The sequence below is a fragment of the Panthera tigris genome, chromosome D4, assembly GCF_018350195.1.
Source record: "Panthera tigris isolate Pti1 chromosome D4, P.tigris_Pti1_mat1.1, whole genome shotgun sequence".
Classification (NCBI taxonomy): Eukaryota; Metazoa; Chordata; class Mammalia; order Carnivora; family Felidae; genus Panthera; species Panthera tigris.
In genome coordinates this window covers 76,267,536-76,295,531 of record NC_056672.1, presented here as the reverse complement: position 1 = coordinate 76,295,531, position 27,996 = coordinate 76,267,536, and the positions used below count along the sequence as shown (strand labels likewise).

Sequence of the window (27,996 nt, the reverse complement as noted above, 5' to 3'; positions counted from 1 at the left end):
CAACTCAACACACATTTGTGGAGCCTTCTGCCCTGCATTCGGCCACTGTCTCAGGCACTCGGGTACACAAATGGCTCTGAAGTGTCCCTGTACTAGTGTTGAATAAGAGAGAGGTCAGCTGTATAAACACATTTTAACATAGGTAAATACCAAATGCTGCATAGATAAATAGCAAAGACCAAGACAGTGGTAAAATAGGATGCTATAATTATGTGTGTGAAGTAATATGTAACAAATGTAACTGGAATGCTTACTGAGGATCAAGATGAAGGTTAAAAACTACTTTGTGCTATTTTATTTAATTCTCAAAATAACTCTATGAGGTGTTTTATTTATTTCTATAATAGCAGAAAAATAGCTCTATTTCTATAATAGCAGCTGCTATTATTATCCTCATTTGACAGATGAAGAAACTGAGGCACAAATAAGGTAAAAAGTGTATCCAAAGACCCCCTGCTTGAGCACAGGGGAGCTGTTGTTCAAATTCAAGGCGTTGGTCTCTCAGGGTCTATGATATTATATAGCATGCAATACTTCCTCTTTATAGAAGCGTAAAGGAACTTCTAGCTCATATGGGGGTCATGGAAATCTTCTAGAGCAGGGGATAGGGTTGAGTAGGGAAGGCTCTCCCAGACTCTGAAGAAGCATTTTTAGTTGAGGCAACGAAATGATGTGTTATAAAATTAAACTGATTTCTCTTGGCCTTAAAAAAAAGGCATCTTCAAAGACATTGAATTAGGAAAGAGTACACTATATGTGGAGATTACATAAATATTTGATCAGATTTAATGTGTAAGTGCAGGGAAAGGAGTGAAGAGGGGTAAGGCAGAGGAGAAATTCAGGTGCTGGGCTCATGAAATTAGGTTTTATCCTGAGGGGAATCAGGAGCCATTGAAAGATTTTGAGCAAGGGAATGATGTGGTCAGATTTATAAGTTTGAAATTTAATCCTGGTAGCTATTTGCATGATGGTTGGAAGGAAGCCTGGAGGTAGGCATACCAGTTGGGGCCTTCTAGGTAGTCTCCACTGACTCCCTAAGATCCACTCTTCACCTTTTCCTCCTTGCGGAGGGCCCTGGAAGACTGACCTGTATGAATTGCTCTGCCTCGGGTGTTTGGTTGGAATTGGCCCATGGAAGGCACCTGCAAGAGATTAGCAGGTAGAAGGAGAGTGAGGTTGGAGCATTTATTACCCCACCACTCCCATGATGGGCCATGCCTTGTCAGTAGCTGGGTTATTCTACTGAAGGCCACAACTCCTGTCTGGCAACCCTTTCCTACAACTGTGGCTGTTTCGTGGTTTTATAAATACCCCTCCCCTTGCCCCTTTGGGCCTAGGGTGGTGACAGCTCCTTGCTGTTGTCAACCTTGAGGTGCTTCATCACTGGTTTACCTTAATCCTGTCTGTGTTGATTAATTTTATGCAATTTGACTTTGTTTAGAGGATGTCCAGAGAGCTGGTAGAACATTATTTCTGGATGTGTCTCTGAGCGTGTTTCTAGAAGAGACTAACATTTGAATCCGTAGACCAAGGAAGGAGAAAGGCCTTTATCAATGCAGGCATCGCTCAACCTGTTGAGGGCTTGAACAGAACCAAAAGGTAGAGGAAGGACAATTTGCTCTCTGCTTGAGCCAGGATACCCCATCTTCTCCAGCCCTTGGGCATTAGCCCTTCCAGTTCTTGGGCCTTTGGACTCAGACTGAGAGATTTACACCATTGGCTCCCTTGGTTCTCAGGACTTTGGGTTTAGACTGGACTGTGCCACTAGCTCTCCTTCTTGAAGATGGCAGATTTGGGACTTCTTAGCCTCCATAACCATAGAAACGAACCCTTCGTAGTAAGTCTTTTTCTCTTATATAAATATATGTATATCCTGTTGCTTTTATTTCTCTGGAGGACCCTAATATACTTCCAAAGTCTTTGTAAACAGTCCCTTCTCAGCGACCTTACTGACTGTGTCTTCTCTTCTGTGATAAGACCCTTACTGGCACAAGGCCATTGGAAGTATTCCACAAGAGAGACGATAAAGGTCTGCATTAAGGCAACCATTGTAGACATGAAAGGAAGGGCGTGTGTTTGAGATATATTTCCTAAGCACTCAGCAGGACTTGCTGTGTAGAGATGACCCACCCCCGCCCCCATGAATTTTGGGACAGCTAATGGCAAGGATGATGGAAGTTAACATCTCTACCTTTCTCAACTCTTTGTACCTAGGCAGTGAGTTCATCTCACGTAATGTCTGCTTTCCCTCAGCGAAGCAAAGACCATCTGCAAACTCATCAGAAGCGCTCTCTGGCCTTCTGCGAATAATCTGCTGGAGGGTCAGCTGGAGCTGTGGAATCTGACGGAGGGTTAGTTAGCCACTTGGGAGATGTTACCAAGATGGCTGGTGATCAGAAGTGCTGCTTATTTTCATAATGACCTTCAGGAATTAAATAAAAATACAATGAGTGCCATAGATTAGGAAGAACAAGCCAATTAAAAGCACAACACGCCTTCGGGAATTTTTATTTCTTTTCCAGGAGGCTGAAAGGCATCTGTGGCTGCTGAGGCAGGATGGCGGTCTACCCAGAATCACTGATGAAGGCTGATCCGCTCACTTGGCTTTAGCGGGGTGGTTGAGGGGATTTGAGCCTATTGAATATTTCACGAGTTGCAGCCCATGGGGGGAGAACAGAGAAAGGTGAAAAGGCAATCCCTGTGTTTCTTTATGATTCCAATATAAAACCAGGCTATCCGAGGTGGGAGGGAGGCAGGCAGTGGAGTCAGCCTACCGCCGGAAGGCATGGCGCACCAATTCTCCTACTTTAATATCTGCTGTTTCGTTTTATATTCATCATGTCAGCATAATCTGCCTTTATGGGAATCGTCTTGGTTCCCAACCAAATGCGTTTAGTCCCCCTTTTGCTTTAAGTTTGATTGTAATGTGACTTGAAGACTTCAATGAAATGTTTATATGGAAGGGCTAGGGGAAGAGGTTGGGGAAAATGCAATTGGAAAATCAATCAGCGGGGAATTTCAGGAGCTGGCCTTGGTTATGCTAGTATTTCTTTGACCTGTTTTTAATGGACACAGGACTGGCGCTCTGATCAAGTGTACTTTGCTGATTCCTGACCGCATGCAGAAGAGAGTACACTGTGTCGCTAGGGACTCAAAGCCCTTAACCCTGTGTCTGAAGTACATTTCCAGCTGACATCCCACCACACTCCTACTTGCACATGCAGTGTTAGTACCCTGAAATACCCAACTGCCCAGCCCGTCTCCATGCCTCCTCACTTTGAAGGCCAACAATATGCCCATTCTTTGCAACGTTCGTGTCACCATGTTTTTAGAGTGGCTCCTTGTCTCTAAGCTAGGAGAGTCCTGTCCCACCTTCCGATTCCCAGTGGAGCTTACTTACTCTTTCTTTAATACTCTCGTGAGGTTAAACTCTACCTCCGTAATCTTATTATGGATATGTGTGTGTGCATGTATTCATCATTGGCAATTCAGTAATTTTTTCTTGAGCACTTGTTATGCGTCGCGCACTTTTAAAAGTACGTGAGATATGGCAGGAAATCCCTGCTCTCCTGGAGAGCCAGGCATTAAATACATGTTTAAGAAAATGCATAGGATTGGGGCACCTGGGTGGCTCAGTTGGTTTAGCATCCGACTCTTGATTTTGGCTCGGGTCATGATCCCGCAGTTTGTGGGATTGAGCCCCGTGTCAGGCTCTGTGCTATCAGCGTGGAGCCTACTTGGGATTCTCTGTCTCCCTGCCCCTCCCCCACTAGCGCTCATGTATGCTCTCTCTCTCAAATAGATAAACTTAGAAAATGCACAAGATTAATTTAAATAGTGATAAGTGCTATAACAAGTTTTTGTAAAGGGGATACCAGAGAGTGTGATGTGTGTAGAGAGAACTTTAGCTAAAACTGGCAGAGCCTCTCTGAACAGGTGTCACTTGGTCAGGGAGACTAACACCAAGGAGAAAGTGGTTTGCAGGGTCTGGGAGGAGAGTTCCAGACAGGCAGGAGAAAGAGTCCTTCTTTCCTGAGACAAGAGTAAGAGTAAGCCTGGTCTGTTTGAGTAACGGTTATAAGTTTGCAGGGCTGGAGTACGTGAGGAGGGGATCGGTCAGAGTAATGCACAGATTCTGGGCCACAATAAATGGAAAGTGTGTGCATGTGTGGGCAGGGAGATGCCAGATGGGCAGTGGGTAGAATTTCTGCCACTAAAGAAAGGACTGAGCTTCCTGAAGGCAAGATTATGCCTCATTTCACTCCATGTTCTGAACTACTAAAGTACTCACAATTGAGTAGGCCCTCAATAAAGTGTGTTGAATGAGTGAATAAACAAACACAAGCATGAATGAATGAATGAATGAATGAATGAATGAGTGAATGAATGAATGAGGGAATGAATGATCAGGCCTTCTGCTTCCGCCAAGGTGGTTTTCTCTTTGAGGCTCCGTGGCCCTCCTCCCCGCCTCAGCAACAGCTTCCTTCCTTTGTAATAGAGTGAGTCCAGAGCTGATCTCTGTGATTCAATATTTACTGTGTTTCACACACTGTTATTATCATTTAACGTTTACTGTCTGCTGACTGTGCACTCATCGCTGTAGCAAACAAAGAGCTCAATCTAGTTTTGGTTCATGGGCTAATTTAGTCAAGGAAAAGGAGATGTTGTAAGAGCTACCGGCATAGTAGAAATTTTGTGGACTGGAAGTCCACTGGGTCCATCTGGGCATGCATTCACCGGTGGCCTTAAGTGAGTGACTCACCCTCTGTGACCCTCCGTTTCCTAATCTGAACATGAGGCGGACAGGCTTCTTCAATGGTGGGATTTTGAGCACAGGCTGGGGAGGGAGAGCTCCAGGAGTGAAGAGTGCAGATTTCAGCCAGCCCTCCTTCACTGACTCTGCCTCCCCTGTCCCAGGCTGTGTCGATCAGATGTGGCACTGTAAGTGCCTGGTGGTCCATTGGCACGGGGGTCCTTTTTTTCTGGAGCTGCTGAATGAGAGGCAGCCATTTCCAGAGGCAGCTTGTAGCTGTGGGTTCTCTGGGCCTCTGGTTATAGGCTTTAATGCCCTGGGAGAAATACGAGTGAGGTACTGAGCAAGGCCATTTACCATGTCTTCACCTTGCCTCGGCCCAGCTGGCTGGCTGCCAGAGATGTTGCTGCCAGGGCTTCGGGTGCTGAGGCCAGGAGGTGGGGCAGTGTGTGGAGAGAAGGTGCTGGTAAGAGGCCCGCTTCACAGACTGGCCACCCAGCCAGCCTCTCCCGTGGCGCCCCACAGTGAGCTCTTAGGGTCCTTGTGATGGTCTCCAGCCCTGCTCAACTCTTAGTGCAGCCCAGGTAGGTTTTCACTTGGACTTGTAACTTCCTATGTTCTGGCCACCTTGTCTTTTACTTGGAATGAGGTGGGAGGCTATTGAGGGTTTGGCACTGAGGGCTGATGGGAGCTAACAGGTTCTGGCAGGGCTCTTCTGGTTTCTGTGTGGGAATGGACAGAAGAGCAGAGAGGCAAGAATGGAGTCCAGTTAGGAAGCACTTTGTAGTAAGTCAGGCAAGAGAGGGTGGTACCTTGGCCCAGGTGGTTGCAAGAGAGGAGCCAAGAAGGGAAGGGACTTTGGGGTGGCTTTTGAAGGATTTCCTGGTGGACTGGAGGAGGAGAGGGAAAGAAAGCAAGCAGTCAAGGATGTCTCAAGGATTTTTTTTCAGAGCAGCTGAAGGGTAAATTAGATCCTGTGCCTGTTAATAATAATAATGATAATAAATATTAATAGCTGACTTTTTATAGCACTTATCAAGTGCCAGATGCTCTTCCCTAAGGACTGTTGATTGTGAACCTCAAGGAGTTAGTCTATGGGGGGTGGACGATGCAAGAATAATTCAGTAGAATTTGGTGAGCAAACATCATCTCTTCAAGGTGACTCTGTTTCCTTCAGTGTCGCCAGACATGGCGGGGGTTGTAGTGGGGCATAGGGAGAGCTGACTGGAAACGAAGTTCTAACTCTGTTTCCCCACCAACCCTCCTTAAGTGTGTGTGTGTGTGTGTGTCTACACACACGTATATGAGGTCTTTGGTGACTATGGGAATACGACCCCTAGGTCAGCTCTGTAGTGCAGAGCTCCAAGCTCCAGACATCATTACAGCTACTTGTCTACGATGGAGTGTTTCTGTCTCCTATGGTAACCCTCACTTGAGTGAAGTCCTGGAACACTAGCAACCTTCCCCTTTCTTCATAAGACACCCTGATAGGCCTTTGTCCTTCTAGGACATTTCCAGGGACATATTCCCTCTAGTAGGCAACATTATGAAAAGATTGTATGATCTTGGTACAAGGACACTTCTTTTAAGCAATCTCTACACCAAAGCGGGGGCTCAAACTCACAACCCCAGGTTCGAGAGTCGCATGCTCTACTGCCTGAGCCAGCCAGGTGCCTCCAGTACAAGGACACTTCCTGAAAGCTAATGCTGTCACCCTTCTTATTTAATAAGAGGCTATGTTGGTACTGAATGAAGTACTATTAAAATAATAATTTAGAGGTCAGGTGACTGTAGCTTGCTAGGAGGTTCTAACTTCCTCTTGGTCATAGGAGAACATTAGTGTAGGGCAGTGACTTTTGAAGTATTTTTAAGTCATGGAAACTTTGTGCCAACACTCCCTTGCTGGGGGTGCAGTATATACACTAGCAAAAAATGGGGCTTCTCTGACTGAAGCAGGAGAAATAGGCTCAGAACAACCCACTTGCCAAGCTCCTTTCCTATAAAGAGTAATTCTGAGGCACCCAGGCTGGGCCACATGTTCTCTTGGGCCTTTCCAGCTCTGGGGTTCTGCAGTGATGCCCTGACGCTTCCAACTCAGCTTTTAAAGAATTCACACTCTAAACACCTGCTCTTCTCATGGATGGAGATGTCTTCCCTTCATCGTCTTCTAGTTCCATGGCCTCAGGAGAATGTAAACTCTTGAATCTCTTGCTTAGATTGATTCTGCTCACTTTGATTGAATGGACGGAATTGCCTTATCATGGATGGTGCTATACACAAGGACCCCAGACAGACTGGGTTCAAATTCTGTCTCTTACACTTTGTGGCTTAGGGAGATTCTTGGCCACAGTTGACCACGTACAAATGGAAGCGATGGTGTCCGGCTCATAGATTTGATGGATGGAAAGGCATCCAAAGTAGGTGCCTTCTGATCTCCTGAACATGTGTGGCTCTTTCCCTCCCTGGAAAACCGAGGCCCAGGCAATGCCGCTCACCCAGCGCCTTTGGTCTTGTCTTACAGAGATGTCTGGCACGGCGGCGGACATCTCGCTGGTGCACTGGAGACAGCAATGGCTCGAGAATGGCACCTTGTATTTCCACGTCTCCATGAGCAGTGCCGGGCAGCTGGCCCGGGCCACGGCGCCCACGCTCCAGGAGCCTTCAGAGATTGTAGAGGAGCAGATGCACATTCTCCACATTTCTGTGATGGTGAGTGAGGGGGAATGCCGTAAGGTGCTAGGGGATGGAGAGGGTGAGTTGGGGAGACTGTGGAGGGAGGCCGGGGTTGCCAGTGGCAGGTGGAAGAAATTGGCTGAGTGCAAGAGGTTAGAATGATAAACAGAAGGTCAGGTGAATTCTGTGGTGTCACTTGGACTGATGCATACCCATCCATCATCTGTCAGCTGTGACAAACTAATTGTGCTTCAGAGAAGAGAATAAAGGGTCTCCAGCTCCTTGGCCTTTTGGCCGACATCTCTGGGAATAGCTGTTTAACATCTGTCACGTGCTTGGCCTGTTCCACCGAGGGCTGAGGTTCAGTGCTCCAAAATACAACTGGCCTTTCCAGGAATGACTGAACAAACAAAATCGGAACAGAATTGGAGCAGGGCTGCCCTTTCCCAAGTGCCTTTCATAGGCCAGGTGCTTTGACCCTCACAATACCCTCTGCAGTGTAGATCGTACATGGTGACCCTTGGCGCTGGGCTAGGCTTAGCCACAGTCACACGTCGAAGCCCCTCCATTACCCTCCTGCTGTAGTTGTGAATATTGAGTTGCGGGGGCAGAGAAACTTTACCCAAGGTCACATAGCTGGTAAGAGACAGAGATGCTCTTGGGCACTCGAACCCCTAAGCATGTCTGACTACAAAGCCTGAACTATGTCCTCCACACTATTTCTCTCAGTGCAAGAATTTATTGACTGTCCAAGCGTGTGTCAAGCACTGTGCAGGGCACACTTAAGGACATTATCTCATTGCATTCTCACCAAGAATGCGTGGAGTCAGGCATGTCACCTCCATGTGAGAGATGAAGTTACGGGCACAGAGAGGTGAAGTGGCCTTCCATCTCTGTCGGCCCTATGACCTGGAGCTCTTGGAGTCTGCTCTCTCTTCAGAGAAGGCTGTTAGGGCTTAAATCACTTGAATGGTGGTCGAAAATGTATGTAGGCTCATATTAATGGTTTCTTCAAAAAGCTGTAGTTAATGGCTCTGCATGGTAGATAGGAAAAAACAAATTCATTATGCAGAATGTACAGGGTCTAATTGGCTCAAGAAGAGATCTGATAAGAGCTACAAGTGACATCCCCATAGTGCTTTTCACTCTTCAAGCCATTATTTTCTCTTGTAGCACGGCTCTGCCGAATGCATAAGGATAGGAGATGTGATTCCCAATCTACACGTGAGAAAGGTATGGCTCAGAGAGGTGAAGAATTTGGCATAAGGCCACTCAGCAAAGCAGCACTACCGTGCACTCCTGTATTTTCCATTCAACAGTCAGCAACATTTATTGAGAATCTGTACTGGGGACAGACCTTTGCTCTTGGTCTCCAGTCTCCTGGTTCCTCTTCACCTAACACTGTGCATTAGACATTCTGATTAGGGCTGAGTAAGAGCTTGGAAGTTTTCTCTTTTTGGAAAAACACACACATACCCCAGCCAGACAGCAGTGTTAATTTTGGACCTAACGCATGCTTATCACGTGGAAAAACAAATCAAGGCCTTTGTGTTATTCACGGAATGAGTGCGATAGACTTTTCCCATATATATATTTTGCAAATGATGCAGCCACATGCCAAGCCAAGTGAGTGCCTGCATGCTAACTTTGGGGTGCAAGTGTTTCAGGGTACTTGCTCAAGAGTTCACGGGGCATGAGACATCATCTGATGCTAAGAAGACTCGAGGGGGCGTGACTTACTTTTTTCGTGTTGGAGAGTGAGACTCCGTTTCTGATTAATATTTATTAAGCATTTTCTGGGTTTGGCCTCACGTTTACTTGTCTACATCCTTTCCATAGCCCAGTAACCTAGATGGTATAATCTCAATTATAAATGAGCCCTGAATGGACGTTCTCTGCTTCCAGGTTCAGTGTTACTTCCACTAAATCACACTCTGTCTCCAAGGACTGTAGGTGTTCTTCACCCTTTTATTCTGCTCAGTGAGTTCAGCTTGGAAAGGAGAAATCATCAAGACCCACACGAATCTGGAATTCAAGATGTGGCTGGCAGAGTAGGCCCTGTGGAGGTTGGCACAATCCAGATCTTCCCTGCCCTCACACTAATGTGGCCCAAGGCTACCACCTTGTGGTCCCGCCAGTTCTTTTCCACCTTCAGGGCTCCAAAATCTGGATCTTTCCTGTCCTCACCTTACTCTCTTCAGGAGATAGAGTCGTGTCCAGGAAACCTTGAACCCCAAGACATTTGTTGATGGCAGCCCGGCTTCTCTGAGGTGAGGTAGGGTGACGTGGAGGTTCATAAGCACAGGTTCCAGAGCCCGAGTGCCTGGGCGTAAAGTCCTGCTGTGCCGCTTAACACTCTGGATGATTTTGGACAAAGTTTTAAATTCCTCTGTGCCTTGTTTTTGTCATCTGTAAACGAGGCTTCCACCAATACTTACTGTGTACGTACACTGAGCACTTGTATCAGAGGGCTTGGCACCTAAGACCATTAGCTCTTATTCTTAGGGGCTCTTTTGTTTTCTTTTCTTTTCTTTTCTTTTCTTTTCTTTTCTTTTTATGAAATTTACTGTCAAATTGGTTTCCATACAACACCCAGTGCTCATCCCAACAGGTGCCCTCCTCAATGCCCATTACCCATCCTGCCATCCCTCCCACCCCCCCCCCCGCCATCAACCCTCAGTTTATTCTCAGTTTTTAAGAGTCTCTTATGGTTTGCCTCCTTCCCTCTCTAACTTTTTTTTTCCTTCCCCTCCCCCATAGTCTTCTGTCAAGTTTCTCAGGATCCACATAACAGTGGAAACATATGGTATCTGTCTTTCTCTGTATGACTTATTTCCCTTAGCATAACACTCTCCAGTTCCATCCACGTTGCTACAGAAGGCCATATTTCATTCTTTTTCATTGCCTCGTAGTATTCCATTGTGTGTATAAACCACAATTTCTTTATCCATTCATCAGTTGATGGACATTTAGGCTCTTTCCATAATTTGGCTATTGTTGAAAGTGCTGCTATAAACATTCGGGTACAAGTCTTAGGGGCACTTTCATTGAAAACTTTAAGATGTGTTGATTTAATATACCTTTTATTGAATGAAATATACCATTCATTTCATAAATGGATAAACTGAGGTCCACATATAGGCTACAAGTCATCCAGGATCCCCCAGACAGACAGTGGAGCTTGGCCTGGACAGCACACCTCTCTGTGGCTTAGACTCTTATCTGTCCTTGCTGGTCTGGCCACAGTTCAGCAAGAACAAAAAGAATGTTTCCTTTCCTGTCCCCTAAACAACCATTCAAAATAGCATTCACAGTGGCTAAAGTCTTTTCCCATTTCTTGATGAGAAACTGGAGATGCAGTGAGTTTAACTGACTTCTAAGGCTGTGTGGTTAACAGGAATGCAGTTCTGGGAGTAGGCTTTTCCCAAGATTCTAAACTCAAGTCACATGGTTACTCACGACAGGATGGCTCCTGGTCTATCAAATTTTGCATTGTTTCTGTCTTTGGTGAAGATCTGAAATCGTTTGTGAGAAGATCCAAATCATTCTAGGGTCAATGTCCTCCATTCTCTTTTCTCAGGACAAGCGTCCTGCCCACTCATGTAGGGTAACCAGCTCCAGCTCAGTCATTAGAACCTGCTACAGTTCATGCCTTCTGGAATGGAACCAGCATGCTCTGAGTTTGTTAAGACCTGAGCCTGAGATATTAATAAACTCAGTAGCTATTTGATGTGATTTGGTCACCCAAAGATTAAACAGGAAAACCAGTATTTCACCCTATATAGGCTGATTCCAGAGCCTCCACCCTTACTCTGCATGCTAGACTGCCATTTCTCTTTTCTCTGCATCAGCTGTTGGCTTAAATTTATAAGACCTTATGGGCAGATTCATGCACAGACTCCTCCTTGTGTGGAATCTGTGGGTAGATTAAAGGGGGCGGGGGTTTGACTTGGAAGTCAACTCCAATATTGAATAGTATCTCTGTGGCTAGCTTTATGACTTTGGCCAAATCAAAATCATCATTGGTGAAACTGGGATAATGTTCCATAATTCTGAGAGTTTTTCTAGGTACCGAATGCAGCTACATGTGCCAGTGTCCTGCACCATGAAATTAATGGCTGCCACCATTGAGGACTTTCTGTATGGCAGGCACAGTCTAGCCGCAGCACATGGGTTATTCCATTTAATTGTTCTAACACTCTGTAGGATAGATACTGTTATTTCCCTCATTCTCCCACCATTTATACGGGTGGGCCACAGTGAAGGGGTGGTTATAAGGGCCCAATACCCCGGTCCATGGCAGGACAGACCTTTCTAAGTGTTTGAGCTATCTGGCACTCGATGACGGAGTAAGGGGTAGTCAGTTCTTTGTCTCTGGGGGTAGGAAAGCAAAGGGTAGAAGCCCTAGTCATCAGGATTTTGAGAGAAATAATACTTAAATTAGATGACTAGTGTGGTTCTCTCACACTTATAAGATCTATAATTCTATGGCATAATAATATATAGAAAAATACTTTGAGGATTATAAAATGCCACATAAATCTAAGGAATTATTATTCCCATTCTCAATCAGAAGCTTTATTTAAAGGATTTGTGTGATTTGGGGATAATTCTTTTTAAAGCTTTCTGTGAAAAATGACTTTAGATCATTTCCCCAACCATTGCATTTATTCATTCACAGCATATCATGCATTCCTTAGTTCATTGATTTAATCACTCAATCATGCAGTGGTTTCCTTGCCTGCTAAACCTAACAATGAAAATCCTATCTGCAAGAAAATAAGAGAAAAGAAAAAAAAACCTTTGAAAAAGTCAACCACAAGCTCAGAATGAGCCAACTATATGGACTCTGATTGTCGAAAGTGGTAAGAGTGGCTCCACATTTTATTTTTTTAATGTATTTTTTCATTAACGTTTGTAATGTTTATTTATTTTTGAGGAGGGGAAGGGGCACAGAGAGAGGGAGACCCACAATCCGAAGCAAGCTCCAGGCTCTGAGCTGTCAGCACAGAGCCCGACCCGGGGCTCGAACTCACAAACCAACTGAGTTACCAGGCACCCCTGTTTCCACATTTTAAGTTGTGTTAATGAAAGACTAGTGCTCTGAATAACTAGTTTTAGAGGTTCTAGATGAGACCTGAAACAATGTGTTTACTTTTGGGGATCCCACGCTCAGAGAAACAATGATTAGAAAAGTTATGAGAAAATAGTTAAATAGTGAAGGATCTGAAAATAACAATGTTTTAATTTTTTTTTTTTAACGTTTACTTATTATTGAGAGACAGAGAGAGACAGAGCGTGAGCAGAGGAGGGGCAGAGAGAGAGGGAGACGCAGAATCTGAAGCAGGCATCCAGGCTCTGAGCTGTCAGCCCAGAGCCTGATGCGGGGCTCGAACTCACAAACTGTGAGATCATGACCTGAGCCGAAGTCGGGCGCTTAGCCAACTGAGCCCCCAAGGCGCCCCTGAAAATAACAGTGTTAATAAGCATGGTTTAAACACTTCGTGTTGTATTGTCACGTGTATTTGACTCACTCAATTCTCTACACAATCCCAATTCAGCAGATATCCTGTTGAACTCCTGTTCTACTTTCGAGAACATGCAGGCACAGAGAATATAACTAATGTGCAAGAACTGTGGATTGGGGTCCCCAGGTTCCTGTTCTGGCTCCATTACTGACTTCCTAGCTGTGTAACGTAGGCATCTTTCCTCCCTCTGCTTCCATTTCCTCTTCTGGAATGGGGTGAGGATGGAAGTAACTGCCTGAGGGCGTTGTTGTAAGATGACTCACATAAGGCACATACGGCTAGAGCCTGACACATAGCCGGGTCTTCCTAAGTGTTAGGACTCTGCCCTTTATTCGCGTATTAGTTTCCGAGGATTGCCGTAACAAAGTGCATGGACTGAGTGACCTAACATGTGTTGTGTCGCACTTCTGGAGGCTAGATTTCTGAGATCAAGGTGTGGGCAGGGCCACACTTCTTCTGAAGGCACTAGGGGAAATATCCGTTCCAGCTTCTTGTAGTTCCTTGGCTTATGACAGCGTAGCTCTGATTTTTACGTGGCATTCTCACTGTGTGTGTGTCTCTCTCTGCATCCACATTTTTCCACTTTTTATGAGGATGCCAGTTATATTGGGTGGGGCCCACCATAATGACCTTGTTGTAACTTGCTTACCTCCATAAAGTCCCAGTCTCCTCTCCATATAAGGTCATGTTCTGAGGTATTGGGCATTAGGAGTCCTACATATATTTTGTGTGTATGGGGGGGGGGACGGATTTCACCAATATCAAGTGCCATTGCTGTGTTATTTATAAGTGATATTATTGAAGAAAGCCCAGGGCAGCCAGGACAAGGGAAACCAGGCCATTACAGACTGCAGGTCCCAAAAGCCTTTGGACAGAAAGTAGAGTAGTGAGGAAAACATCCTAAGGGGGATTATTTTAAAAGGAAAGGTGACAATGATATAGCAGCAGAAAAAAAACACGCGATACATACAGCCGTGAAGCTGTGGCCTGGGACTCGGGTGTCGCAGCCCTCACACTCATTTGCTCCCTGACCGTAGGCACACACTTCCCTTCTTGGCCTTAAGAACCCCATCTATAAGTTGAGATCATCAAGCGTTTATCAGTTGCAGGACATGATGAGATTGGGCAATACAGATACACTATGTACATTTTTATGTACTTATGTACATGTATTTATGTACATGAATCCTGTTTATTTTTTAAGAAAGCAGAATTTTAAAAATCACAGATGCATGCATTAAGTTTTAAAAATTCAAGCCACATGAACCTGGTAGCTCAGGTTTGACTTGCCTCAACAACAAGGATGTACTAAAAGCATGTAGGGTCTGTAGCTAGGCTTACGGGACGGTGAGAAGGATAAGCCATGGCTTCCGTCTATAGGACATGTGACTTACCTCCCACAGCATTTAGGGATGCAGCATAGTGAAGTAGAAAGAACATAGTCTGGTGTCAGGAGCCTGGGTTTCAAGCTGAGAGTCTTCCTCATAGCAGCTATGGAGGTCTGGATGTTTTCACCTCTCTGAGTTTCTTGGTTGGTCATTTGTAAAAGTGGAATTAAGATTGAAATCATGGCATTGAACTGAGACAATGCCCATGAAAGGATTTGGCTAGGTTTCCGCAGAAGCGACGGAGCTATAAAATATGGTTGGAATGTTGGAGCCCAAAGCACCTTAGACCTTGCAGAATCCAACTTTTCTAGATGAGTCAGCTGGCACATGTTTGTTCTACAGACAAATCGCTCTGAATCTTGGTGACTGACCAAACAGTGCTTTCTTGCTCACGTGCCTTCCGTGTTGGCAGCTGTGGTCTCTGTGGCTCAGCTCCGCATGTCTTCTCATTCTGCAGTTTTGGCCGAAGGGGAGCCCCAGCCTGAGACCTTTGTTCTCCATGGCAGAGGGAATGAGCAAAAGAACTGGTGGAAATCGAGGACGCTTCTTCAAGCTAGTGCTCAGACAGGGAGTTCTCTCATGTTCTGTGGCCAGGGCCAAAGCACATGTGTGGCCCAACCCAAAGCCAATGGCAGAGGTATATAGTCCTTTACAGAGAATGGGCATGTGGACGGTTGCATACGGCAGCAGACTGAACCCCACCTTCATTTTGTGGGTGGAGAGAATGAGGCTAGAAAAAGGATGTTCTCCATCCGGATTACCCCGTCTGTCTGGGCCGACAGTCAAGCCCAGAAAGAAAATCCTGGAGATGGCAAGAGGCAACCTAGACAGGGGAACAGAGGCAGTTGGGATGCAGGATAGGACTGTGTATAAGAAAAAATAATCTGCAAAATATAAGGCAGAGGGAGGCAGAGAGAAACACAGACAAGAAAAATAGACATCTGCAAATATTCATGGAGTAGCTCTTCTATGTTAGGTATATAGAAACTACCGGAGACAGAGAGGGAAACTGAGAAAAAGGGAGCTGATGATAATGAGAGAGATGTAGAAAAATACAAGGAAATTGGCAGGAATGGACTGGTAAGGAGTTAGCAGTAGAAGCAGAGACAGGGGAAGAGGATGCAGAATAAAAGGCAGGGAGGAAGGAACCACACAGAGGTGGAGGTGGAGGGGCAGATAGAACCCAAGCCCAAGACAAAGTGGTAGAAGGGTCCTGGGGTGAGGAGGGGGATGAGGAGGAAGTCAGGGGCTGAGAGGGACAGAAGGCCTCCTGCACGACACGGAGGGGGGCACTGGCACAGTGGATCTGAGAAGAAGCAGCAGAGGAAAAGGTGGAAAAGAGAAGGGAGAGGGGAGATCTAGAGACAGCAGAGAAGCATGGCAGGGGCAGGAAGGGCAGCAGGCAGGTTGACAGAGTTGAGGGGGATGTTCTCTTGGTGACCACTCTCCACCTTTACACTCCGGCTTGTTGTTGCACATTTCATTTTGCTTCAAGAACCTGAAGCTTCTGGAGCACCTGGGTGGCTCAGTTGGTTACATTTCTGACTTCGGCTCAGGTCATGATCTCATGCTTTGTGGGTTTGAGCCCCACGTCGGGCTCTGTGCTGACAGCTTGGAGCCTGGAGCCTGCCTCAGATTCTGTGTCTCTGTCTCTCTCTGCCCCTCCCCTGCCTGTGCTCTGTCTTTCTGTCTCTCAAAAATAAATAAACATTAAAAAAGGAAAAAAAGAACCTGAAGCTTCTGTGTGTGCAGTATTCTAACAACACAGAATGAATGCACATGTGCTGTGTGGTATTCACGTTGTATACTCCCCTTCCCCCATGCCCTGAGTCAGCCCACGGTGAAAACGTCCAGTGAACTTGGGGTTGGACACAATAGAGCTTCAAGATCCACCTTCAGTTAGTTCCCCTTCCTCCCCCTCCCAGTCCTCAGAAGACAACTTGGTTTGGTGGAGGTCCAAACATACGTTTGGACAGACAGATGTTGGTTCAGAGTATGACTCTCTTATTTCTGCTTGTCTCAGGCACATTCCTGAACTTCTCTGATTGTTACTGTCTCCTGAATCTACAGTGAGGCTGTGGACCTCTCATTCATGGGGCTGAGGGGAGAAGACACATGGAATGTCTCAGCACAGTGCTCAGAGAACATCCCTTCTTTTCTTTTGCCCTTTAAAATATTTCTCCCTAATTCACACTCATGCTTGACCTTCACAAACATCCTTTGAGCTAAGTTGGGCAGGAGTTATTAAGAATATTGGCTCTGGGGGCGCCTGGATGGCTCAGTTGGCTGAGCGTCCAACTTAGGCTCATGATCTCATGGTTTGTGAGTTTGAGCCCCGCGTCAGGCCCCGTGCTGACAGCTCAGAGCCTGGAGCCTGCTTCAGATTCTGTGTCTCCCTGTCTCTCTGCCCTTCCCCTGCTTGTGTTCTGTCTCTCTTTCTCTGTCTCAAAAAATAAACATTTGAAAACATTTTTTAAAAAAAGAATATTGACTCTGAAATAGTGACATAAATAATAGACTAAATGAATGGGATAGAAGACATAGCTCTTTCTTGCAATAGAATCCCAACTGATAAATAAATGTAGAAGGAAAGAGGGAAGTAGAAGATCGCCATTAGACAGTCACCACTGTTAAAATTACTACTGACAAGATCCACTGATATATACGAATAATAAAGGGTGAAACTTCAAGAGGAAGCAGGATATTTGCGGAATCTCAAAGTATCCCCCCCAATATTTATTAATTATGAAAGGAAAATGGTGATTTATAGTAGAGAATCTAGTAGATAAGTAGTATCAGCTTCTCAGGCTGCCGTAACAAATTGTCACAAAGTGGGGGGCTGTTGAAACAACAGAAATTTATTCTGTCACAGTTTTGGAGGCCAAAAATCCAAAATCAAGGTTTCAGTAGGACTGTGCTCTCTCAGCGGCTCTAGGGGATAATCTGTTCCTTGCCTCTTCTAGTTTATGGAAGGTGTTCTGTGGCTCGGGACTACATACATACATACATAAATACTCCTGCATACATAACTCCACATCTTTGCCTTAGTCTTTGTATCACCTTCTTCTCTATGTCCTCTCTTCTGTATGTCTCTCGTGAGGACATGAGTTATTGGCTTCAGAGCCCTCCTGGGTAATTCAGCATGATCTTCCTTTGCAAGATCTTAACTTAATTACATCTGCAAAGATCTTTTTTTGTTTGTTTGTTTTCTTTTCCCAAATAAGGTAGCATTGACTGGTTCTGGGGACTAGGACGGGGACCTATCATTTTTTGGGTCTACCATTCAACCCACTACCTCACTTTAACCAAGTGATCCAGGTTACCACCACCAGGAATAAGACAGATCGACATCATGAATCCTCTGCTAGGATGCACTGAGAAGGGTACAATGCCGTTCCTGATGCTTGTGCAAAATGTGTACCCTCATTGTAATTGTGAGAATACAAAGTGAGCGACATTCTACGACATAATTGGCCAGCACTCTTCAAAAGTGTCAAAATCATGAAAGATAGGAAAGGCTGAGGGATTGTCACAGATAAGACTGGGCAGACATAGAATCTAAATGCCACATGGGATCCTGGACCAAAAAAGGAACATTGGTGGAAAACATAGTAAAATCCATATAAGGTCTGTAGTCTTGTTAATGTATTATAACATTTATTTCCTGGTTTTGATTATTCTTTTATATGTGATTTTAACTTTGGAGGAAACTGAGTAAATAGTATACAGGAACTCTTCTGTACCAGCTTTGTAACTTCTCGTGAGTCTATATTCAAAATAACAGGTTTATAAAGTTTTTTTTTTTAACATTCATTTTTGAGAGACAGAGCACAAGTCGGGGAGAGAGAGGGGGGCACAGAATCCAAAGCAGGCTTCAGGTTCTGGGCTTTCAGCACAGAGCCCAACGTGGGGCTTGAACTCATGAGCTGCGATCACAACCTGAGCTGAAGTTGGACACTTAACCAAATGAGCCACCCAGGTGCCCCTGTATTCAAAATAAAAGGTTTAAAAACAAAGAGAGTATGGAGTCTGGAGCAGGATTGCCTGAGTCAGAATCCTGGCCTTATCATTTAACAGCCACTTAACTGCCGTTGGTTAAGTTACTGCTCTGTGTCTGTTTCCCCCATTAAAAATGGTAATACTGATAGTTTCTACCTCATGGAGTTAAAATGAGGTAACATGTGGACTGTATGCAAATGCTAAGTCATCAGTTTCATTGATATTGTTACTATTATTGATCTTGTTTGACAAACGATAAAACCTCCGATGAGGGAGTTAAGATAACTCGTCTCTAAGATCACACGGCTGGTGCCTGAGCCCTGAATCAAACTTAAGTTTCTGATTCCAGGGGCACCTGGCTGGCTCACTTGGTAGATCATGTGACTCTTGATCTCAGGGTCCTCAGTCTGAGTCCCACAGTGGGTGTAGAGTTTACTTAAAAAAACTTCTGGTGATGCCTGGGTGGCTCAGTCGGTTAAGCGTCCGACTTTGGCTCAGGTCATGATCTCTCAATTCATGGGTTTGGGCCCCGTTGTCGGGCTCTGTGCCGACAGCTCAGAGCTTGGAACCTGCTTTGGATTCTGTGTCTCCCTCTCTCTCCTGTTCCCCTCCCCACTTGTGCTTTTTCTCTGTCTCTTAAAAATAAATAAATGTTAAAAAAATTTCTGGTTCCAAGTGATCTCTCGTAAGACATTTCTTCTGCTACCAGAGCCAAGATGGGTAAGGACCTCTCCCGGGGCCATCTCCTTAACCATCTGGTCCCACATCCCTGTGTGTCGGTCAGACGGGCCTGACTCTGGACTGTGGAAGATGGCAGCCACTTCTTCCTCATCATAAGTGCTTAGAAGTGAGGAAAGCAGAAATTTCCAACTTAATTCTCAAAAAAAAAAAAAAAAATCCGCAAGACAACCTCAGCCCCTTTAAAACACAGGGAGTCCAGTGCCCTCATTGAGAGTGAAAACAAATATGGAAACTAAGCCTGTAGGTCTCAGAGTGACTCAGTGTCGTGTGTCAGGTCAGTGCCAGAAATGGCCTTGCCGGCTAGACTGCACGAATGCGCACTTGTGCGTATGTGTCTGTGTGGGTGGGTGGTCCCCGCCTCACTACACTTTCTAGACGTCCCCCAGCTGTGATCTGTACTCAGCAGAAGGCCTCCGGCTCATGCTGCGGGAGCCATAAACATATAGGTTGCACACAGCTATATTTCACTTCATTGTGGTAATCATCCTGTCTGCACATCCGCCGATACAGTCAAACAATTACCCAATTCAAACTTCTGCTGCTAATGTTCCCCAGCTCAAGGGCGTCTTTAATAGCAAAATAATACTTGTTTTTTCTTCCTTCCCTCTCTGTTTTTTCCTAATCTCTCCCCGATGAGACATAACATTAATTACAGCAGTTAACGGAAATTCTGTCTCCATTACTGCCTGCCACCTTTTCTATCTTGCCTTCCGCCTCCAAAAATTCCTCTCTTGAATGCAGGGGGGAGGTTTATGCAGATGTGCGATTGTATTTATTTACCTTTTCTCTGCTTACCTCCTTTGTGCTGAATTTTAAGCCACGCAGAATCAGTGTCTTCGCTGGGGCGTGTGTGCGTGAGTGTGAACGCGTGCATGTGGTTCCTGTGCGCCTGCTTCATAATCTAGCTGTCATTTTGAGCTAATTGTGTTGTTTCCTCTTGTGTGGAAGGAAATCTTATCTGTTTTGGATTAAAATTCAATGAAGGTCATAACGGCTGGAAAACTTACCAGACTGCTGCAATTAATGTTCATTTGGCTTTGATAAATTGGAACGTTCCCCTCAATAGGACTGGAGTGGATTTCAGAAGCAATAATTCTTCCATTAACTCAATGATTCCGCCTGTGATGGAGGACCTTGTCCTGCTTTTGTTTGTCATCTGTCACTTGGAGGGGCCGGGCATATGTCGGCGATGATTTATCGTGATTGCAGCGCCTCGTTGTATCAAAGCATTTAAAATCACCAATTATTTTTGCCCCCTCTAAGTTGCTTGGTTAAACAAAAGGTGAGGTTGGAATTAAGGTAGAAGAAAAAAAAAAATCTGTGTCCCTGTTTCCATTCCTGGGTTTCCACAGTTGTGGGGTTATTACAAGTTCCTTTCTTGTTTTTTTGTCTTTGTTTTTTTAAATATTTTTAGTGTTTATTTTATTTTGAGAGAGAGAGAGAGAGAGACAGAGAGAGACAGAGCAGGAGTGGGGGAAGGGTGTCGAGAGAGGGAGACACAGATTCCGAAGCAGGCTCCAGGCTCTGAGCTGTCAGCCCAGAGCCCAACACGGGGCCGGAACCCACGAACTGTGAGATCATGACATGAGCCAAAGTTGGACGCTTAACCACCCAGGCGCCCCTACAAGTTCCTTTCAAGGACCGGGTGAAAGTGAATATGTCATAGGAATAATACAGAGCACTGATTATTTTATGTGTATTGTTTTACTTTCTAAATCAGTTGTTTAAGGGTGTTTTGTCCATGTCACCTGGGAAGAGACTGAAGTCCATAGATGATAAGCATTTTCTGCAACATAAACAGCATAAGAATGGAAGCCCGGTATCTGGATTCTAAAGCTCTTGCATTACCCTCATACATTAGGATTTTTACAAATTGCTTCTTATTAAGCCGTGCTATTTACTGCCCATATTTCACTAGGTGTGGAGCAAGATCTCCGTCCTACTTAAGAATTACCTGGGATGTCGGGGCACCTGAGTGGCTCAGTTGGGGCACCTGGATGGCGTCAGTGTCAGCAAAATAAATAAATAACTAAACATAAATATATATATATATATAGAATTACTTGCAGTGTTTGTTTAAAACACAGTTTCCTGGACTCTGCCCCAGGTATGCTGGATCTGAAGTCCTGGTGGGGGTTCCAGGCAATCTGCATTACGGAAAACTCTGCAGCTGGTGTCTGTGGATAGCGAAGGTGGAGGAGAATCCCTATCCTGAAGCTCCCTGAGACCAGCAGGGAGAAAGTCACAGCCTTGACCCGCTCGTGTAAAACATGATTTAATTCTTCTGAAACCCTGCTGGGCGGGCATCACTGTCTCCATTTTGTAGATTTAAATATTGAGGTCTATCAGGTTAAGTGGTCTTGCCCAAGGTCACACAGCTAGGGAGAGACCCGATTGGGATCTAGACCCTGTGTTTGCCTTGCTGACTAGAACGCTCCTGCTCTCACTGAGCACCCCCATCTCATCTGCTTCTGTCTTTGTCTGGCTCTGTCTGTAGCCTCCCTTGTCTAAAATCCTGCAGGGGCATCAGCGAGAGTGGCTCTAGGCTTTCCCCATGGACACCCTCTTCGGTTCCTGTTTTATTACTGTCCTTATGTGTCCTGATGTTCCCCTAATGAAGCATCGAGAGGCCTGCCCTGTCTTGGCCTTCCTTAATAGGGAGTGAAATATGTTGGTGTCTGTGCCAGGGGCTTTGTTTAGATGGTTCACAGAGCTACCCAAGCCCTCCCGTGGGGGGATGTGGATTAGCCCCTCCCTCCCATCGTTGCAGATGATCTCAGGTAAAGGAAGCTTACCCACAGGGCGGGTCTGCACCGTTACAATCATTACAGCAGCATGGCTGAAGGGACAGGAGAACAGCTGGACCTGTTTCTGCCAGCCTTTGGCTAACTGTGTGATCTTGGGCTAGCTACTTGCCCTCTCTGAGCCTTGAGGTAAAACAGGTGTAACAATGGTACCTCCTCTACAAAATCATTGCCACGAATGGAAGCGTCCGTGCTGTGTGCAAGCTTGGTATCTGATAAATAGAAATTTCTTAATAGATTATAGCTATTCTTGGGGCGCCTGGGTGGCTTGGTCAGTTAAGCGTCCAACTTCGGCTCAGGTCATGATCTCACGGTTCGTGAGTTCGAGCCCCGCGTCGGGCTCTGGGCTGATGGCTCAGAGCCTGGAGCCTGTTTCGGATTCTGTGTCTCCCTCTCTCTCTGCCCCTCCCCTGTTCGTGCTCTGTCTCTCTCTGTCTCAAAAATAAATAAACATTAAAAAAATAAAAAAAAAAGATTATAGCTATTCTTAATTTTTTTAAGTGTTTATTTTTAAGAGACAGAGAGAGAGGCACAGTGCGAGGAGGGTAGGGGTGGAGAGAGAGGGAGACACAGAATCTGAAGCAGGCTCCAGGCTCCGAGCTGTCAGCACAGAGCCCGACATGGGGCTTGAACTCACAAACCTGTGAAATCATGACCTGAGCCGAAGTCTGACGCTCAGCCAGGGGAGCCACCCAGGCGCCCCTGTAGCTATTCTCAAAGCTCAAGCACTGTTGACCCACTAACATTAACAGAACGTGTTCCCATTTAACATTTCATTAAAACCTCCTGACTGTATGTTAAGTAGGTGTCCTTTTTAATGTCCTTTTATAGCTGAGCCTCAGAGAAGGGCCTTGCTTAGAGTCACATAGCTGGTGAGTGCCAGAAAAAGGACTTCCTGAATCTCTGACAGAAATGCATATGTGGGGCCGGTGGTGGACATTCGCCTGAAGTTTGTAGACCTGCCGTTTGAGGTTCAGGGTGAAATTTGGGCTGGACCCTCTGGCCACCCTCCTTTTGAGATTCAGAATGGCAGGGGTTATCTACTGAATTGTGTCCTAAACCCCCATATGGCCATATTTGAAGACGGGGCCTCGGAGAAGGTAATTAAGATTAAGTAAGGTCCTATGAGTGGGGCGCTAACCCAATAGGACTGGTATCCTTAAAGATGAGGAAGAGACATTGGTGATGCATGTACCTAATAGAAAGTCCATGTGAGGACACAGTGACAAGGTGACTGCTACAAGTTGGGAACGAGCCCGTGTGGATACCCTTGATCTAGAGGACTTCCAGCTGCTAGAATGGAGAGAAACCAAGTTTCTGTTGTTGAAGCCACTCAGTCTGTGGAATTTCTTTATGGCAGCCTGAGCTAACAGAGCAGAGTATCATGGTTATTGCCACCCCAGCCCCCAGTGGCTGAAGGAATGTGGGAAGCTGGACTCGTCTTTTCCTTCTCCTCTGCAGTTGCTCCTGGAACGAAGGCCAAAAGCAGAAAGAGTGAGGGGAGGTGATCCCAAAGCAGAGAGGGGACAGGATGGAAAGGGAAGAAAGGAGATGAGAGGCGTTTTTAGAAGCACATGATAGCAGCTCAGTAAACTCTTAGGTGAATGGACTGGGAGATAGACAGTTGGATGATCTTGTCATGTGTTACTGTAATGAACTTTTCACAGCATCCAGTACTGGGTGTAGATTCACAGATTGCAGGGAGACAGCTGATGATAACAGCTTCCACTTAGTTATTGCAAGAAGAAAAAAAATTGAGTGCCTTTTATATGACAGTATGGTCTTTGTCATTAATCTTTACAGAATTCATTAAAGTTTACAGAATTCTGCCTGCTAATGATTATTTACAGATAAGATGTGCATGTACCCATTTGTTGGATGAGAAAACTGATATTGCCCAAGGTCACACAGGACCTGGACTCTGAGTTTGGAGCCCATGCTCTCGGCATGAGTACACTGATTAGCACCAGTGGGACTGGAAGAACAGCTAACTTAGAGGAGAGGCCCACACCTTGCTAGGTTTCTATTTCTTCACCTCCTGCCTATATGACCTGGGACAAGTTGTCTAACCCGTCCTAGCCTACAGTGAGGTAATGGGGAAGTGCTTGGTGCCTTGCCCATGGGGAGTGCTCCGTGAATGGGAGCTGTAGGGTACAAAACCTCTCTTTGTATCTCCAATATCCTATTTCCTGGGCTTTAAACTGAGGACAGTAGCTCACATCTTCAAAGACTGTGTTGAATGAAATAAGCTAGAGGAGAGCATCCCCGGGGCTTCACCTGTCACGTAATAGATGCTTGGTTCGTGAGGACAATTGTGATCATTATTTCCGGTGGCCTCCAAAACACCGTGTAGATTAGAGACTCGTCAGTTTGGGAATCTCTTGGATAAGTCGAGGACCAAGCTGGTGGTTTTCTGGTCTGTTCCACCCCAGGCTGCTTTTGGGAGGCCCCTGAGTGGAAAGAAGCCAGCAGCCATGGGAAGTGACAGCTGGGGTCTCCGAGCACCCCCCCCCCCACCCTGCCCCGGGGACCACATCCTGCTCCCCAGGAGGTGAAGACATGGCTGGCCCGACCAAGTGGTGCCAAGTGAAAAATGAGCTTGGGAAAGGGTAACAACGTCTGTGTCATCATTTTCTGCATGAGGGGGTCAACCGGCTTCATAAACTGTGCTGCTGCCAGAGCAGTCTTTGTTTAGGAATTAATTAGGAGCAGCAGAGAACTGCAGCCCGTGCAGATTTTGGTCTCTGGAAGTTATAAAAAGCAGATGGATTTTAAACAAATATGTTTTTCACCCTTTAACACTATGGGAAAGGGTACATATCAGAGCAGGGGCATGGGGAGACGGACATGAAAAAGGAACACCTGAGCCCTCTTGCCCACCCCACTTCTGCAAGTCCCTGAACTTGGCCCATCCTGTCGGCTGCTGCAGCCTGGGCATCGGTAACATTTTGGTATTAAAAATAGCACAGTCTTCTGGGTCTTCATGTGCCAGGAACGGTGCTTTATCTAATCTCTTGGTAACTGCCTTTAAATGTGAGAAAACCAAGACTCAGAGGGGCAGGCTCTTTTGTTAGATGTGATGGAGCTCAAGCTTGAACCCTGGGTTATAAGAGTTCAAGGTCTGTGCCTCTGGCTTCTGTGGTATAGCAGAATCTTCTCATGTTCCCAATAAAATACTCCGAGGAACCATTCAAAAGTATCTATTAAAAAGCTGATGGGGAATTTCAGAGGGTGGCTCTTGCAAAACCTAGGGATACTCATGTGAGGGCCAGTGAGGATCATTTATGCTTCCATGAATCAACTCTGTTGATATAGAAGTTACTTACCCCCAATGAATGCATTGCACCTTATGAATGATAATAATAATAGCAATAATAATGCTAGCTAATATTTGTATAGAAGTTGACAATTTTAAGGCAATGATGACATATCCACTAATGCCTTTTATATTCAAAACCATTCTTAGTTATTTAGACACTCATATTGCAGCTGTTTATTATTATTTTGACTATTATTATTGTTATTATCATTATTCTTATTAGTCCTGTGGTGAAGCTTTGAAAGGTTTATCATGTCTAAGATCACACAGTGACTCAGTGGTAAAGCCAGACCTCCTTTCACCAACTTTCTCAGTATCCCCTGGGGGATATTTAAAAGGTTAGGGGTGCCCAGGGGTGGGAAATAGAAAAGACCTCATGTCAGAGAAGCAAAGAAGATCATGGCATGTTAGAGGTAGAAGGAAATTTGGAGATCCTTGCTTTAAGACCCTCATTTTCAAAATGAAGAAAACCAGTGCCTGTTGAAAGGAACTCACTTCTTCAGGTTCACATAGCAAGTTAGTGTGACATTGAGGCTAAAAAAAATGAACAAGTTTGGGGCGCCTGGGTGTCTCCATCAGTTGAGCGACCAACTTTGGCTCAGGTCATGATCTCGCGGTTTGTGAGTTCGAGCCCCGCGTCGGGCTCTGTGCTGACAGCTCGGAGCCTGGAGCCTGCTTCGGATTCTGTGTCTCCTTCTCTCTCTGCCCCTCCCCCACTCATGCTCTGTTTCTCTCTGTCTCAGAAATAAATAAACATTAAAAAAATAGTCTTCTGGGTCTTCATGTGCCAGGAACATTAAAAAAATGAATAATTAAAAAAAACGAACAAGTTTGCATTTAAATCCTGGGATTTACATTACCTCTCTTTGTGACCATGGACAAGTGAATTAATTCATTGCAGCCTTGGTTTTCTGTTTTGTAAAATAGGGGAAACGCTATGGAGTGGGGTAAGGGTTCAGTGAGATGATGTATATGAAACTGGTAACACATGTCATAGAACATGTGCCCACTAAGTGAAAGCCACTGGGACAAGAGATACGAAGAAAAACACACAGGCTTGGGGCCAGACAGGCCTGAGTTCAGCTCCAAGCTCCCAGTCGTCAACTATGTGACCTTGAGAAAATCACTCAAATCCTCCTAACCTCAGTTTCCTTCTATGAAAATTGGAATGGTTTATACCGACACCATTTTGTTTGCTCTGTTTACTGAAAATAACCTATGGTAGAGATCAACCCAGAGCCTTTCCCACAGTGAACCTCACCTCTCATGGGTCCCAGTGTGTTCTCTTTTTCCCATTCCGTGATTTTCTTTCTCAGCTAGCTGTTCTCCAAGCAAACAAAGAAAGCCCACAGCTCCTTCCCTGAAGCACCACTGTTGACATTTTTCCTTTGGGCATTGGAGCTAAGAAGCAGTTCTGGATTCCAGCCATTTCTATAAAAACCTTCCCAACTTGGTGGAGTTTTGTGTCCCCTCCAAGCATGGAGCTGGAGGGAAAAGATGGCATTAAGTGTAATTAAATATGCACTCCTGCGTTTGGGGACTGCATTGGGGGGATTTGTCTTTAAAGTGTCATTCTTGTAGCAAAGACACCTGTTATGCTAATGGTGCTGTGTTAGTCTCAACCGGGGGCCTGGATGTTTTCTTAGCTGAGCTACTGTGAATACATTACACCCCATGCCGCACTCCATGGTCTAGCATCTTTTGCTTTTTCTCAAATGTAAGCACCTTGGATTCTTAATTTGGTCTCCGTAATGAAGCACATGGCGGGGAGAAGTGCTTAAGTTAGTCCCTTCATTGGAGAAAATACCTGATGGGGAAAGACTAGAAGGGAAACAAACATTTATAGAGCAATTGCCATGCATCAGGCGTCGTGCTGAATGCGCGACGAGGCTCTGCTATTTAATCTCACCACAGCAATGTAAGGTAGGCATTTGTATTGTTATTTTACAGATGAAGGAACGGAAGCTCAGAGAGGCTACAATTTATTCAACTAATATTTCTTGAACACCCACCCACTGTGTCAAGTACTGTGTTAGACTCCTGGACTCTAGCATTTATCAACCAGAGACTGATTTGAGATTGTGGCCCCAGGAGCATTAAGCAGTTTGTCTAAGTTTACACTATAGGAACTGGCAGAGCTGAGATTCAAACCTAGATCTGTCAGAGTCTTGTTTTGAACTCCTTGAAACAAGGAGGCTTAGAGCTTATTCGTTCATGTCTTCAAAGTTCATGGGGCATCGTGTATACACAAAGCACTGGGGGAAGCACTTCTGGAGGTTCCAAGATGCAGGTTTCTGTGTCTTTGGGTAGGATTATTGGATGAAATATTCAAGGAAGTAGTGCTGTGTAGGAGGCACAGACCAAAGACAGTGGGAACACAGAGGAAGAAGAGGTCCCTTCCAGCTGGAGGGATCAAGGGAAGCTTCCTAGAGGAAGGGAAAATTGATCCAGGTCTTAAAATGTGGCATGGATGAGGACATCAGTCAGTAATTTACAACTTTGCATCTTACTCACGATCTATTGGCAGTAGATGATGTTATCAAGAGTCTAGGGTCAGGGATGTGTTTCACGCTCACTTTCCAAGAGGTTAGTAGATTTCTAGCGTCCTATTCAGGACCAATTTACCTGGTACTGACTACTCTGTCCCACCACAAAGGCTGGGGACTGATCAACACAGGTAAACAGACATGGCTCCCACCCACGGAAAACTCCCGAGTAGAGAAGGAAGGGAGTATCTAAGTCATTCTTAGTTAATTCAGGGAAGACTTAGCGGAGGAGGATAAATGTAAGT

General features: G+C 45.4%; 1 protein-coding gene across 1 annotated transcript in view; it reads left to right on the top strand.

Moving 5' to 3' along the window:
- Window positions 1-27,996, top strand: part of ASTN2 (astrotactin 2) — an 873,390-nt gene that overhangs the window by 119,627 nt on the left and 725,767 nt on the right. Inside the window, exon 2 of the mRNA XM_042963755.1 lies at window positions 7,275-7,462. Within this exon, the coding sequence (XP_042819689.1) occupies window positions 7,275-7,462 (188 nt within the window). The remainder of the gene's footprint in view (window positions 1-7,274; window positions 7,463-27,996) is intronic.